This window comes from Glycine soja, chromosome 13, assembly GCF_004193775.1.
Source record: "Glycine soja cultivar W05 chromosome 13, ASM419377v2, whole genome shotgun sequence".
NCBI classification, from domain to species: Eukaryota; Viridiplantae; Streptophyta; class Magnoliopsida; order Fabales; family Fabaceae; genus Glycine; species Glycine soja.
In genome coordinates this window covers 26,582,367-26,599,166 of record NC_041014.1, presented here as the reverse complement: position 1 = coordinate 26,599,166, position 16,800 = coordinate 26,582,367, and the positions used below count along the sequence as shown (strand labels likewise).

Genomic DNA, 16,800 nt, shown 5'->3' with positions numbered 1-16,800 from the left:
TCCAATAAGCTTTGCTGCAAGGCAACTGTGCCACAACGCAATTTGACTTCGTTATAGAAAAATACAGGTCTGCTTATATATACAGGCTCGCTTGAGTGAAAAACCAAATCAGTGAACCATTTTTGTTTAAGATCGCTGTATTCTAACATTAATTTAAATATTCACTAATCCTGATTCAGTTCCAGTCTAATAATGATTATGAGCTACAAAGTTGTCGTTAAGAAATTTTAATTCAATTTCATTTTCAGAGAATTGAACTAGAGATTGGTTAATTAGCTAAACAATTTTGAGTCGAGTGATGGGAAGAATTGGCAATACAGTAACAAGAACTCAACAATATGCCTCTATATATATATATATATATATATATATATATATATATATATAATAAAGAGCCCTTTTAGTCCTGACTAGCACGATACACATGTCTCCACTGGGGTGAATCGACTTTTTGGCACATTTTATAAGTAAATAAATAATGTAACACATTCAATTTATTAAGGTTATTGTTATAAAAACATTAATGTTTATCCAATAAAAAAATAAATCAATGTTTATATGATAAGTATATTGTTTATAAAAGTCCATAAGATAAAATAATTAAATGAGTAAAAAATATTTTAATCTTATCAAAATTTATAATTATTTAACAAAAAAAATATATAAGTGATGATTGTGAATAAGGATAATGACAAGACAAACTCTGAATAAGTATGTCATTTTGTATGTACCTCTATCCTTAAGGGTCATGCATATTTGTCTTCTTTTGTTGGGGTAAGGTATATCCACTCCATCCTCATTCTTGCTAGTAAAAAGACTACTACTTTAAAACAATATATTTATAGATAACTTTTTTTGTCTAATTTTAAATTTAAGATTAATTTTAAATGTCATTAAATTAAATAAGCCATAAAATAAAATGCAATTAATTATAACATAAACTTAACCCTTCACAATAAAAAATATCAAGTCTCATAAAAAAATTAAACATATATTAAAAACATAATTAATTGTTTAAACTTTTCAAAAATATAGAAAGAGAATGAGTATTGAAATAGAAAAATATATTTAGTCATTGTCGCACAATTATTTCTTATTTTATTTAAAATATAGAATTAAATTTATAAGAAAAATTAATCAGACTTAAATTAATTTTTAGTGTAAAATCTCAACCTTATAACATAAATATTAATCAACAACATATTTATTTATCAAGCCATTTAAAATTATTTTATAAATTTCTAAATAAAATAATTTATAAAATTTTAAGTAAAAATAATTTAATTTAATCAAACTATATATTTTTTTAAAAATTAATAAGTAATTATATAAATTTGTCGTAATATAATATTAAAAAAAGAAATATTTAATATAGTGCATGAATAATATATAATATTATAATAATATCACAAATTATACACGTATTTTTAGTTATGTAATAATAATAATAATAATAATAAGTAATTATTTAACACAAAAAATATATAAATAATGATTATGAATAGGCATCACAATAAGATAAAAAGAAGATGAGTATGTTGTTCCTATTGATAGACTTAAAATAATTTTTAGTATAAAAATATCAAACTTATATATAAATATTAATCAATAAAATGATTAATTAAATTTATTGCAAATGATTTCTAAGTAATAAATCAATAAGGTATGAGGTATTACGTACTTGCACATAGATTGCCACCAGATGGTGTGGTCACATGACCCTTTGGCACATATTTATGACGAATAGAAGCTACTTAGCTACCCGACGAACACTCACTAGGGTCCTACTCCAAGGCACAGATCACAGTGTGCCCATTAAAATAAAAAATATACTGAAACTGCAGTTATAATTTATTCAGCTAATAACTTTTTATTGGGTAAATTTTGCCCTGTTAATTTCTGTTCATCGCCCAGTACGTGTACGCGTGTAGAAATACTTATATAAGAGGAAAAAAATACAATAAACTTATTCATAAGTTAAAATTAGTTTTCAATTAGTTAGTTTATATATGTTCTCTTATCTTTTTAGAGAAATTATATGAAAGAATTTTTATAAATCAGTTAATGCTTAGCTAATAAAATATCAATTTTAACTTATGGAATAACTTATTTTATTTTATTTCTTCTTATTTTTTTTCTCTTAGAAATACTTTTAAAGAATGTTATCCAAAGAGGCTCCATGTTCACCATTCATATAAATTTTACAATACTCTCCAAATTAAATTAATGTATCAAGTTCAATTCATGAGAATTAATGTTAAGGAAGTGTTTGTTTCAAGTTTTCAAGAAAGACTTCCAAAAATGTAGATTTGAGAATACCAAATTCTCATGTTTGTTTCAAGTTTTATGAAAATATTCTCACAAATAATTGATTCTCAAGAATATGAAATACACATATGTTTTTTGTTTCTTTTTATTCTCATGTCAACATGTGAGTATTTTTTTTATTTCCATGGGAATGATAATTATTTTTGAAAATAACTATTTATTCCCACTTCTTTTTTCATATTTATTATTTTACTTCTTTTAATTTTTTTTAATTAAATAATTTCATTTTATTTTCTAAAATTCCTAATGAAAATCAAACATATTCATGAAAATGTTATTTCTAGACATAACATTCCTACAAATATAATTTCTAAAAATACAATTTTATAACTTCAAATACACGTCTCCTAAAAAATATTCCATGCTTATTTGCTATGAGTATGACTCTCCTCTTTTATATATGTGAAAATGCATTATTAGCTTCATTATCATAAAACTCGCGCACTTGCATATGCTACATGTTATCTCGGCTACATAAAAGCTCACTCATTCTCTCTCTCCCATCCACCCAATGGAGTTTAAGTCTGCTCTTTGAGTCCATCATTTTGTTAGATCTATTGACAAAAGTGAGGATAATAATACTACAAAAGATACCGTCTTAAAACTTCACACTCTACCATTAATTAAAAGATTTGCACTCACAGTCAAAAGTGACGATACTATAATTGAAAAATAAAGTAGCCTATAATTACATATGTGATCGATGAGGATAAGACAATCATGGAATGAGTGCAATCAACTAACCAAAATATTCGTAGTTGTCACTAAACAAACACATATACATTTTCAAAAACGTATTAATCTGTCGTTGTTTTCTATATAATTTGTTGAAAATGTCACATCAATTATTAATATATTAAATTAAAGTATATAAATAAAAAAATCACTCTCACTTTACTAGTTATCCCTAAAATTAAATTCTAAGACATACGTTTGTAAAATCGTGTTAATCTGTCATTGTTGGTAAGCGTAAAAATTTATATTGTTAATCAATTAGAATGCACATATACTATTTTTAAAATAATTATTATAAAATTTAATAATTTTTATTACTTGATAATTTGTGATTGAATAATGATATAAAATTTTACATTATCAATATATTTCAATTAAATAATTGTAATTTTAACTTAAGTTATAATTGCGTTGATAAGAAAGATTTTGGGATATATAAATAAATTTTGGTGGTTGCTCTTGTATCTTCAATGCTAAGAGGGTACCCGCACTTTATATCCTGAACTGATAAAAAATAATCATCTTTACATTAAAATCAAATCATATATGATTTTAACTTTATTTTAATGTTGTTTTAAATCTTATAAATGTAAAAAATTATAAACATTTATTTATATTTATTATATATTAAACATGAAAAATATAAAGTGTAAATAGATGAGCAACAAAATTAACCCTAAAGGTCATTTAGAAATTACAAAACAAAAAAATCCTAAACAATAAACCATATTATTTGTTCTATATTACCTGTAAGGTGAAACCAAAAAAACCTAGCTAATATAGAATCTTGATTAAAAATTACAAAAAAAAGTTTACCCAATTCATATATAAAATAATCCACCCAACATTATTATTATTATTATTATTATTATTATTATTATTATTATTATTATTATTATTTAGTTGTAAGAAACGTCATTATTGTATTTAATTAAATTAGTTTCCCTACGATTCATATATTTACAAACATTTACTAAATTGGCTCAAAGTTTCAATATTTTTTATATTTTCGTTAGGTCTCTCAATTTACATTATATATAGTAGTATATAGTTAGAGTACATTGATAGTTTGTTTTTATTTATTGGTGTATTTATATTATTTTGTTGAATCACATTTATATTTGTAATTTAAAAATACAAAAAGTGTAGTAACTTTTTCATATATGAATGATTATGACATCATCGCTGCTATTTCAATTTTTTGGGTAATTCAGAATAGAAAAAAGTATGAAAAATAGAACAAAGTGATCATGAGCAGCACGATGAGCTAATATTTATATTAAGACTCAGCGTGGATCTAGAACTTATCAGGAGGCTGAAGCAAAAGCGCATGACGCATATCTTGGATGTATGAAATGCTTTAATAATTACGAAAAGTAACTCAGTCGGAAAAAAGAATGCAATAAAAGTGTTGCCTTCTTTTGAACCAGAAAGTGTTGCCTTTTAATTTCCACCACTCAACACAGTATATTGGCCCTTTGGTACATTGAAGATATCATAATGTAGGAAAATTTACTGGGAGATTAAACTAAAGTAACGTTATATATGGTCGTACCTTTTTTTCTCAAATGAAAGATATGGTTAAATTTAGTTTAGATAATTTAACATTGAATGTTGTTCCTATTTTATTTTATTTTTTGTTCTCAAAAGATCTCTCTCTCTTTTCTATCCATGTATAGTTTTAGTGAATTTACAAACAGCCAGATAGAGCCACCTTGATTAAAGGAAATATATTTGTTCATGAAATGATTTTACAACATTTACTATTTTTAATCTGTATGTACTGCTAATATGAAAAAGAACGTTTACAAAGTGATGATATTGTCAAATGATTTATTGAGCATAATAATATATTGCATGTTTTACTAAAAATGAATATTAAAACTAGTACTAAAGATACACACACGTGTCATTTAATAATTTATCAAATGATTAATGTAAAACAATTTTTACAGCAACTGATATAAAAAATATTTTCTAAAGACACATGCACACGCACTCACCATCGATCATTTAATAATTTTTCAAATGATTCACACAAGCACATATAATTTAATAATTTATCAAATGATTAATGTAAAACAATTTTTATACCATCTGATAAAAAATGTTTCGTAAAAAGGTTAAAACGAAAGTATAATTATGGTGCAGGATCTCAATGTGTAAGTTTTTTAACCTGTATTTTTTTATACTGATACTCTATATATCCTAATAAAACGATGTGTGGTCGCTACCACTAACACACCAATATTGCGTTGCCACCGCAACACAACCACAAATAACCCCTTGATTTATTTTTCTTTTATTGTTTTTTACTTTATGTTATTTTGGTTTTTGTGATTTTAATTACATGCTCTGTATTGTTAGTTGAATTCTCCTCTGATTTGTTGTTTTAATTGTTGATGTTGCAATTAGGCTCTATGTTCTTAGTTGAATTTGCTTTGTAAACTAGTTGGTTTTGAAATTGTTTTTAGTAGAACTTTGATATTGTTCTTAGTTGAATTTTGATGCTGAAATTTTATTCATTGTTCTCAATTGAATCTTGATGATGAAATTTTGCTCTGTGTTCTTAGATGAGGGAATTTTGATGTTGGAGTTTTATGCTTGAATTTTGTCTCATCTTGTTATTTCTTGAATATTGTTATGATTTTTTAAAAGAAATTATTTGAATCGTGCCAATTGGCCGGGAAGGTGAAAGTGTCGGTGTGACTAACCAATATTTTTCCTTCCTAATTTAAGCCACCATTTTTTGAAAAGATTTCTAATTAAACAAATACTCATTGAAAATACTCCTTTTTATTAAGTGTGAGCTAAGAGAAAATTAATAAGATCTCTCTTCCTAATCGTGCCAATTGCAAACTGTAAAGTGTTGGAGTGAACAACTAATCCTTTAATGAATCAATAATAACTAACCCTTGCTACCTTCCAATTTAAGCCTATCTTTGGAGAGGTTTCCAATTATGCAAGGGTCCCACATATGGGTGCTTAATTTGAGGACCCCAAGCTAGCCGATCCACCACTCATGTCCCTAGGCAAGATTTGAATCTTATTCATCGTGTGCTTCAAGTTTCTCAATGGCATATTGTCATTTCCATCGACCCATCATATAGGTTTTCACCACTCAAACAATGTCCCAACTCAAATCCTCCACCCCAACTTGATGCTCACCATTCTAAAACTGCTATGTGTGGGTAACTATCGAATTCATGGCAAAAGAAAATATGAAAAAGAGAAGAAAGGACTCAACCTTTATGCCAATTTTAATTTTAGACAAATGCTAATCACAATTTTAATTTTAGACAAATACTAATCAGCTTTCTTAGGATACTGGTTAAAAACCTAAGAAAAAAAATTATTAATGTGCAAACTTGCACAGTTTGTAACTTTTTTATGTTTTTTTACAATTTTTACAATAAATATTTTTTTAAGTTACTTAACCAATGTCATAAGAACACTATTTAATAATAACCTTAATTTTATTGTTAAGGAAATTGAAGTCCCTATAAATACTTGCTAAAATAGAAAGGACAAGAGCTCTTTTATTCATTCTAGGTATATGTATAGCAGTAAAAAAAAAAACTCCTTAAAATAGATTTGTGTGATCTAAAAGGAAAAATAAACCTCGACAATAGCAACAAGAACGTCTCACGTTCCACTTGGATCTCATTCCTCATGAAATACTTCACCCATGGAACTCTTGGCTCTCATTCTAGGAAAATAAACCTTTTTGACCAAATATTTGAAAAAACAGTATAAATATTTTTAATCGGTTCTTTTTCTATTTCCTCATCACTGACAAGAGAGCAAGAAACAAGAGTTTCCACAACATTATAACATTAACAGACCTTTAAATTCCCTAACACAAACAATTACACCAGAACCATGGACTAACTCTATACCTCAATTAAGTGACCATGTCATTACAAAAAATATATCGTAGTTTGCCTGCTTCCATTCTAATTGATTGGATATCAAAATTAGTTTAACAAGTCTTTCCAATATCTCTCTAGTTTCAATAACTATTTTGTCTTTGCTCAGATTATAAGTTGACCAATAACAAATTATCTGACTCATTGTTTAATTAGATAAAATAGTTATTGAAAGTAGTGAGATATTTGAAAGGCCCGGTAAATTAATTCTAGGATTTAGGTAAGAAGTTAGTCCATAGGTTTGGTGTGACTGATCAACGTCGGAAGATATAAAAGTTTGTTAAGATTGTTTAGTTGTGAACTATATATCTTGTTTCTGGCCCTTTTGTTAATGATGAATGAAAAAAAAAATACAACAAAAATTTATTGCAGAACTTAGATTATCTTTTAAATATTTGGCCAAAAAGGCCTATTATACTCCATGGATGAAACATTTCTAAGGAATGAGAGTCATGTGGAGTATAGTGGGGTTCTTGTTTCAATAATTGCCAAGGTTTGTTTTAATATTTGTTAGATCACATAAAATCATTTTGAAGAATGATTTCTCTATTGCAATACATTAACATAAAAAAATTTAAAATAGCTCTTACCCTTGCTATTTTTGCAAGCATTTTATAGAAACTTTAATTTGCTGAACGAATAAAAACTTCCACAAAGGTTTACTAAAAGAAAATAATTTATTAATGATTAAATTTAATAACAAATATAAAATACTCGTCACTAATATGGGCTTTAGAAAAACTTTAATGACAAAATTTTAAAATTCACATGTAATTAAATTGATTCGTCACTAAAATTAACTCTTAGTGGTTGAAATGCATGATCAAATTACTTTGAAGGTAGGAAAAAAGTTTTTTAAATTATAAGTAGGGAAAAAGTTAAACAATTATAATTTGTGATGGATTGTAGTGAATCATTACCAAAATTAAAAAAGGCAGCATCCCAGGCACTATACACGCGTCAGCAATGTAAACTGGCTGTCTCCCATTCGTCATCCCACTTTTAGCAGCCTCGTTTCAAGCTTTCATTGGCACCCTACAAAGTACAAACACATGTTTTTAGTTATTTTCCAATTAAATAACAAGATTTATCAAATTTAATAAATAATATTTAGTATAAATTTTCATTACAAAAATTCAATTCAATTTAATTAGTATTTTAAAAAAATATTGAATTGATTAAATTTTACACGATGATTTTTGTATTTATGTTATTTTAACACACACATATATATAAAAGAATTTTTTAACATTAAACTCAAAAACTAATTTTAAATAACTGAGAGTGCGACAAGATTTCATTGAAAAAATATTTATTACAGTATATTATAAGTATAGAAATTGTAATAAATTGTTTTCTTTTTTGCTTTTGATTGCATGCCAAAAAAATTAACTCATATGTATCTGAAGGGATATACTTATTTACTTAGAATACCATTTTCATGTTTTCCCATGAGAAATAAATAAATTTAACATATAATTTCATACATAAATACTTAAAATTAAAGATTACTCAAAGTTTGTTTAAAAAACTATTCCATACCTATTATATTCCAATTTCAATAGTTAGTTAACATTCATTTTTGTCAGTTTGATAGGCCACACCACATAATGATACATAATATATAATGATATGCACATCCTTCTGTTGATGGCTTAGGGCTTAGACCCTTTTGTTGGCTTCTCCCAAGCACTCGAACCCCACTCCCCACAACACTGTTCTGAACAAAGAAGACACAGAAGGAAGCAGCATTGTTCTTCGAAAGGCCAAATAGACATATAACACTCCAACACTAATATATGTGTATATATATATGCTATAGTATAAACACACACAGTGTCTGTCTCTCTCTCTTAGTCTCATTCATTCTTATACATACATATAATACACACCATCACAAGCATACACTTGGACATGGGACCATAGTCCTCAGCTTAAATTTTGAGCTTTTTCGTGCACGACAGGATCCGACTCTGCCGCTTCTCCCTCTCTAATTTCTTGTTTTCTCCCTCTCTCTCTCTCTCTCTCTCCTTATTTGCAATTCATCACATCCTCTCTTTATTTCTCTCTCAAGTCCCATTCATGGAAATGGAAGATCACCATCTTCATCAGCATCAGCATCAACATCACTTTAGCATGAACGATCTAAGGCAAGTGGTGAATAATGGGCCGAGGCCGGCCCATACCACCTTCTCCTCCATGCCGCCGCATCCAACGGCGGAGCTTTTCCCCGGCAACCACCACCACCATCACCACCACCACCACCACCGGAATCTCACTCCTTTACCCACTCATCATCCCCAACAACATCAGCACTTCGAGGTTATGATGTTTGGTTGCGACATAATGCCACCTGGCCTTCACGACTTTGCTAATTCCATACCCCATGATTCTGCTACTGCTGCTGTCACCACCATCACCCTACCCTCTCCACCTGTTACTAGCGGCTTTGATGTTGCTGAGGGTGCAGCTTGCATCGGTGGAGACCCCTCCACCGGAAGATGGCCAAGGCAAGAGACTCTCACTCTCCTTGAGATCAGATCTCGCTTGGACCCTAAATTCAAAGAGGCTAATCACAAAGGACCCTTGTGGGATGAAGTCTCTAGGTACAATACAAGTTTTAGGGTCTGTTTTGATACAAGTTAAAAGTATTTTTTTGAGAGTTTCTCTTACTAGAAATATGGAACTTTTTCCGATAGTAAAACTCTGAAAAATACTTCTAACCTTGTATTCAAATATACTCATTCTATTAGAAATTCTCTTTTACCTTCTCTAATTCAAAGTACATAAAATTGATTAAAAACTTTCTTGTTTAACTTCTCTGTATAAGTTGATTTTAGGTCTCACATATTATATTTAACTAACTAAGTGAGTTAAACTTTCTAGATATAAAGAGCATATGCTAATCATAGATTAAGAGAGAAGTTTAATTCATTTTATTTTCTTTTTTTTATAAGTGTTTATGGAAAAATTTATCCTAAACAGAGAGGTTAGAGTACTTTTAGTAATTCTTCTTCTTGTTTGATAATACTTGATATTCTCTCTTCAATTTCTGTATTCAAGTTGAGAATTTTAAAATGATAATAGTGCGTAGTCTGTTTAATTAATTTGTAGTGTTTGTTTAGAAAAAAATAATAATAAGGGCAACCTAATAAATTCGATGCACATGTAGTTGTTTCGCGATTTAGTTAATTGTGAGATGACATGGATGGACTTGACGTTAATTTTGTCGTTGGCAGTTTTGGAAAAAACTATGACTTGTAGCGGTATGCATTAATTTTGTTAACCTTCTCTTTCGTTGGAAGTGACTATACAGTGTGCAGAAGCTGTTGTTTATTACTATACAGTGTGCAGAAGCTGTTGTTTATTTATCTATTATATTCAATTTGAGACTATTGATCGTGTACTTAAAAGCATTAAGTTCTTGTATCTAGTACGGGTTCTAGCAGTGCCTCGTTTTCCATTTTTCAAATTTTGTACCCGTCTTTTAGGTGCAAGGTTTTGATTTGATCCCTTCGTTTGTTTATTTGTTTTTTTTTTTGGTGGTTGAAAAATTCATTGACCATTCCATTGCATTTGCGCCTGTTATCTTCTGATTCCATCGTATGAAATGACACCAAGCTGAGGCTCTTCCTTCTAAGCCTCACTTCTATGGCAATTGCAGTGTCGCATGCTTTGTTATGCTTATTGCTACCAACAACCTAAAAACGTCACTGCATGGCATTGCATAAAATTATTAATTAATTCCTAAAACTCAATGTCACATTGAACTAGGGTTCTATTTTATACACTGATGGGTCATCAATAGTTATAGTCTTTTGCTGTTTAATATCTTCCATACCCTTTTAGTTTTTGATTGTGCTGGTGATGATCACAGGATCATGTGTGAAGAACATGGATATAAAAGGAGTGGGAAAAAGTGCAGAGAGAAGTTTGAGAATTTATACAAATATTACAAGAAGACAAAAGAGGGTAAGGCAGGAAGGCATGATGGGAAGCATTACAGATTCTTTCGTCAACTTGAAGCCTTGTATGGAGAAAACAGTAACACAGTTTCACTCCCAGAAACTAATGTTGCTGTTGGCAGCATTCATTTTCAAGGGAGCCCCTCCCAAACAAATCAAGATAATAATAAGTTTCGGTCTCACAACAACAACAACACCAAGCATTGTGATAGCCTCAGCCTCACTAATTCCTCTAACTTTGGCACATCAACATCTGAAGATGATGATGGTGATGGTGGCAGTGATCACGGCATGGAGAATGAGTCCATGGAGAAGAGGAGAAAGAGGAAGAGTGGGAGGAGTTGGAAGGTGAAGATAAAAGACTTCATTGACTCACAGATGAGGAAGCTGGTGGAGAAGCAAAAGGAGTGGTTGGATAAGCTTGTGAAGACACTTGAAGAGAAAGAGAAGGAGAGAATGCTAAGAGAGGAAGAGTGGAGGAAACAAGAGGCAAACAGGTTAGAGAGGGAGCATAAGTTTTGGGCAAAAGAGAGAGCATGGATTGAAGCTAGAGATGCTGCTTTGATGGAGGCTTTGCATAAGCTAACTGGAACAGAAATCATGAAGCCTGAAACAGATCCTGAGGGTACTATAAATGCAATGCCGGCAGAAGAAGTTCAAAACCACAGAGAAAACAACCAGAATAATGAAGATGAGAGTGAAATCTTGAACAACAGTAATATTGTTATTAGTGGTGCTGATAGCTGGCAAGAATCCGAGATCACAAGGCTTCAACAGCTGAGAGCTGAGATGGAGATAAGGTTTCAATATAGTGAGATGTCAGAAGAGGTTTCATGGGATGTGGTAGCAACCAAAATGGCTTGTTTTGGCTACGAAAGGAGTGCTTTGATGTGCAAAGAGAAATGGGAAAGTATCAACAAGGAAGAGAATAACAACAAGAAGCGCAAGGAAAATTCTAGAAGCTGCTTTTACTTCAAGAACAATGAGGATCAACAACATTCTTCTCTATACGATCAAGGAAATGCCTATTGTGAAGATGATGTCAATGATCAAGGGAAAGAGATTCAGAGGCTTCAAACAAATAATGGTTCTTCTTTACCTTCAAAATCCAATGTTGGAAATGTTGCTCCTTCTGATAGTTGCTTTCCCTTCTTGATGAGTGCTGAGGGTGGAAACTTGTGGGAGAACTATGGCTTAAAGCTTAATAAAGAAAATCAAAACCACTGAGTGAAATGTGGTTAGTGACTAAAGCACAGAAATTTGACAGTTAGTATCTGAGACGGTCTCATATCATGTAAGAAAGAGCTAACTGAGGGTTTATGTATGTATAGAGATTGATGATGATTAGGTGATGATGATCAATCTTAATATATATATTTATGGGGCATTTATGAGAAAAATAATGGCTTCATCAATTTATATTTTAGTGAGGGAGGCGAAGTGATAAAGTTCACTTGCGTGTTGGAACATGACACCAATTTCAGGTGAGTTTCTTTTTTTCTTTTTCTTTTTATGCATGCAATTGGAATCAAAATTGTATTACCTGCTATGTTGCAACTTCAATGATGTTTGCATCAGTTAATTGGTCACTGTTTTTCTCCTTCCTTCCCCGTGCTGCTTTCTGTGTTGTTTTGGGGTTAAATAGTGCAGGTTTTTAGGTGTTTGTAAACAGAAGGTGGGTAGATTGAGGTTGTAATTTCTTCCCGTTGTTTTTAAGTAAATATTTCCATGAACAAGGAGATTAATGTACTCGTTTAGGCATTAAACCAGCTCTTTTTTTTTTCATTATGAAAGAGCTTTTGAATTAAACATTAAAGGAAAATCGTATCATTTGTCTACATTGTAGATAATCAATAGTTCATATTAGGGTGCTAGTAAATGGTCGTATATGATATCTTCTCTTTTTTCTCTTTTTAATTAGTTCACTTTGCAGATCAAATAACTCAACAATTTAATTTACCATGTTATGTAAAATAGTTGCAAATTTTTAAGAGGTCATCAATAGTCTGATTAATAAAACCTCCCACATATTTATGCACCACTGGAAGCTGCCGACACCAAACTCTTAAGTAAATTCTTAATTCCAATTTTGAAAGAATAAACTAGGCTAGCTGAATAAGTTAAAATTGGTGCGAGAACACGGGATTATGTTCAATACTCCATAGGTATTGTTATTTTAAAAAAAAAAAAATTACCTGTACTTCAATTTTAATAAAACAACTATAAAAAACAAAATTTCTTTCAAATATTTGATAAAAATATGTATCCAAAATTCGAATTCAAGAAGACTGATTAAATTAAAATAATCCACTTGATTAATTGAGTTAGCCGTTTGGGTTTACTAGGAATAACGCTGCTGTAATTACCGCAGAGTTAGCCGTTTGGGTTTACTAGGAATAAAACCTAGCTCATGAGGTCTACCATGCATGTTGTTGCATCTTTACTAATTACTACTGGATCCCAAATGCAGGCTGCAAATTGAAGTTTTCTAGGATACAAATATCAATAGTTAACTATATGGATATATAATTAGCAAATTTGTAACTGAGATTTTACATCTCTTAAGTACAACTGCAACTGAGATTTTTCACACACACATAAACATGTGTGTGTAGTTATTAATAACACCGATCGATCTTCCTCAGGAATATCGTGTAGTACTAGCTCTTGATGCGTGTGCAAATTAATAACCATACAGTTAGCAGGTTTGTGCACAAGGATCAATCAATATCATACAGCAACACGTTTCAGTATATACCCAAAAAAGCCATACATCGCAGCATAGTAATTCTCCAGCGATACACTCGACAGTTATATATTATTTTTGTGGTCCTTCCTATCTATCTATTTGACTGTGAAATAAATGACCCACAACACGGCGCAAGTATTTATTTTAACCTTCGACCACTTACTTTACTCTCAAACTTTTGTGGCCATATATACGTTTAGGGTTACTATCTCAATGATGAAAACATGATAAAAATGATATAATGAAATGATTCACAGGTGAGTAACTTGCAAGTCATGAGTAAGCTTTAATTTCATAGTTTCCTCTCTGAGGAAGTCCATGTTAAGTACCAAAAATGTTAAATAATGATGGTAATAATGATTTTTTTGGTAAACTCATCAAATTTACAAATTAAAACAATTTTCTATTTTGTTAATTGTTTACTATTTTCAATTTTATTTTTCTCTCCAAGCATAATTGATTGCTAGTTAATTATATCAGTGTTTGAATTAAAAATTTGTATTTATAAGTTTTTATATATAAATTTTACTGTTAATTGAATATCCTTTAGATATTTTTTCTTTTTTTGTATTTTATGAATCATATCATGTTATCGATCACCTTTTAGTTAAATCCTTCCTTTAAATTAGGTTTTTCTCCATAAATTTTACATCATATTTTATTTAAGAAATTCGAAGTTAATTTTACTTAAATCAATTGCAAGGTCTATTAGGTATATCCTTAAATTTTTGGAAGAAATAGTTAACTATATATATATATATATATATATATATATATATATATATATATATATATATATATATATTATAGACATTCAAAAGTGATAAGAAAGAGCCAACACCCAATTCATCTAGCAAGACGTGGATGACATGTTAGATAACACCTAAAACAAAAGGATGGCATGTTAGAGATTAGTAGAAATCCAACCCAGTTGTATAAATCTTCATCGCAAAAAATCAAATCTAAGTGTCAGATCTCCTTGAATGTCTACCATGTAAATTTTCTTATAAAGGGATTGAAACCTGTGTCTGAAAAAGATGAAAATGTTTCTCTATGGTGGGTAAGACTATTCGTGTCAACTCGTTTTGACATTATGTAAGAATATTGGATAAGCTAAAAAGAAAGGATTTCAAGATAAATTTGCATAATACTTAATACAATCTTGTTCACGAATTCTTTAATTAGGTGTATATTATAAAATATTTAATATATTGAAATGTTTTTAATTACTTAAAAATTAAAAGTTGAGCAAGTTTACATTAGTGATGTCATAGATACATTTTTAATTAAACGTTTTTTACTTTAATTAAACCTAGTTAAATGTATACTAATTACAAGCGAAGAATAATCTCTTCTATATAAGTGGGATTCTGACTTCTTATATGTATCCTGGATACGCCATAAATATGTGAATCCACCATTTATCCATTACAGAGAGATGAAAGCGAAATCCCTACCTCCACACCACTCCCACCCTCCACCAAAGATGAAAATAAAATAAATGAAGCTATTTTATTTTCAATATATATAATTGACTTAAATATGTTTTTGTCCTAATAAATTAACAATTTTTTTTTATTGTTTGTAAGTTTATTTCTCTAATTTTTATCTTTATAAGTTTGTATTTTTTTAATTTTAACTTCTATAAAATATTTTACTCATTTTTAATCATGTAAGTTTGTATTTTTATAATTTTGATCTTTATAACTATGAACTTATAAAAATTATAAATGAACAAATTAGAATACTTATAAGGACAAAAATTAAAAAATATAAACTTATATAGACTAAAAATGAATTAAATATCTTACAAAAATTAAAATTAAAAAAATATGTTTTATAGCAATTAAAATTAAAAAACTAAACTTAGAGAGAGAAAAATGAAAAATCGTCAACTTAAATAAAAATACATTTAAGCTTATATAATTATATATAGAAAGATAAGTGGTAAATATAAGAGTGGCAGGACAAAGTGCCTTTTCTTGTATGATAAGGCTGAGGGTACTAGTGGCAGCAGGCCACACAAACATATGCACATGCATTGCAATTGCATATATGATATATATGATCTTACCCTCCTGGACAGCCAGTGTCCGTACCTGGGAAAGAGTAAAGAAGCTTCCTGCAAAAAAGTGAACCATATTGACAGCTCTATCGTCACACCCCTTTCATGATTTCCCTCTCTCCAACCCACCCTTTCCTTCCTTGTCTCAACGTTAATTACATGTATCCAAGTAATTGGAAAATCAAAGGAAGCCAAATACAATTATGGAAAGGTTGATCAAATCATTGGATTTAATTACTTCATTATTCTTTCAAAATAACATAAGTATAGTATAAACCAATATTCAGTTTGTAACTTGTCCACTCTAATTGTTTTTCCAAAAAGGAAGAAAAAAATTGAATAGAAAGAAAGCAGTAAGGAAATAAATTTATAAGTTGTTTGATGTACAAGAAATTAAGATTAAAAAGACATATAAAATCTACCTTTGACTTTGATAAGTATTTTGCAAATAACTTTTTTTTTAAAGTCCTTCACAACACTTCTTTTGGCACATAGTCATAAATTTTTTTTAAGTCAATAAAAATCATATATAAACACCTTTCTATCAACCTTTATAAAAGATAAATGTTTTTGTTGTAAACTTTCACAACATAAAATCAAATTAATTTTCAACAATCTTTGTCTCCCCACTTAATAATGCTCGATCACCTTTTTCTCATTGTTTCATAGTGTGGCTCATGAGTTTTGCATTTTTGTAGTTATCACAATTCTAAATATCTCCTTTGATTTGTTATTAAGTATAAGGAACAAAGTGAAAAATAAAATAATTTGATAGAAATTGAAGACAAATTTTTGTTAAATTGTAATTAGTACAATTATGAATATATCCTTTTTCCTCCCCTCGTCTCTGATACTTTCTTATATCTCTATTCTTTGATTGAAAACAAAGACAAAGAAAATAAAATTCTCTCCTGATCACTTATTTGATTTGATAAAAAGTGAAAAAATAAAATAGTACGTATTTTAATAAACAAGTGTACCCTTAAACAATTGAGTTGTATAATATAACATTAAAACTATTTTTGTAAT

The 16,800-nt window shown here is 29.3% G+C and overlaps 1 protein-coding gene across 1 annotated transcript; it reads left to right on the top strand.

Moving 5' to 3' along the window:
- Nucleotides 1–8,685: 8,685 nt before the first annotated feature.
- LOC114381286 (trihelix transcription factor PTL-like) lies at nt 8,686–12,560 on the top strand. The gene is made up of 2 exons (XM_028340507.1): nt 8,686–9,598; nt 10,870–12,560. The coding sequence occupies exons 1-2, from the start codon at nt 9,075–9,077 to the stop codon at nt 12,182–12,184; spliced, it is 1,839 nt and encodes a 612-aa protein (XP_028196308.1). The 5' UTR covers nt 8,686–9,074; the 3' UTR covers nt 12,185–12,560.
- The last annotated feature ends 4,240 nt before the right edge of the window (nt 12,561–16,800 follow it).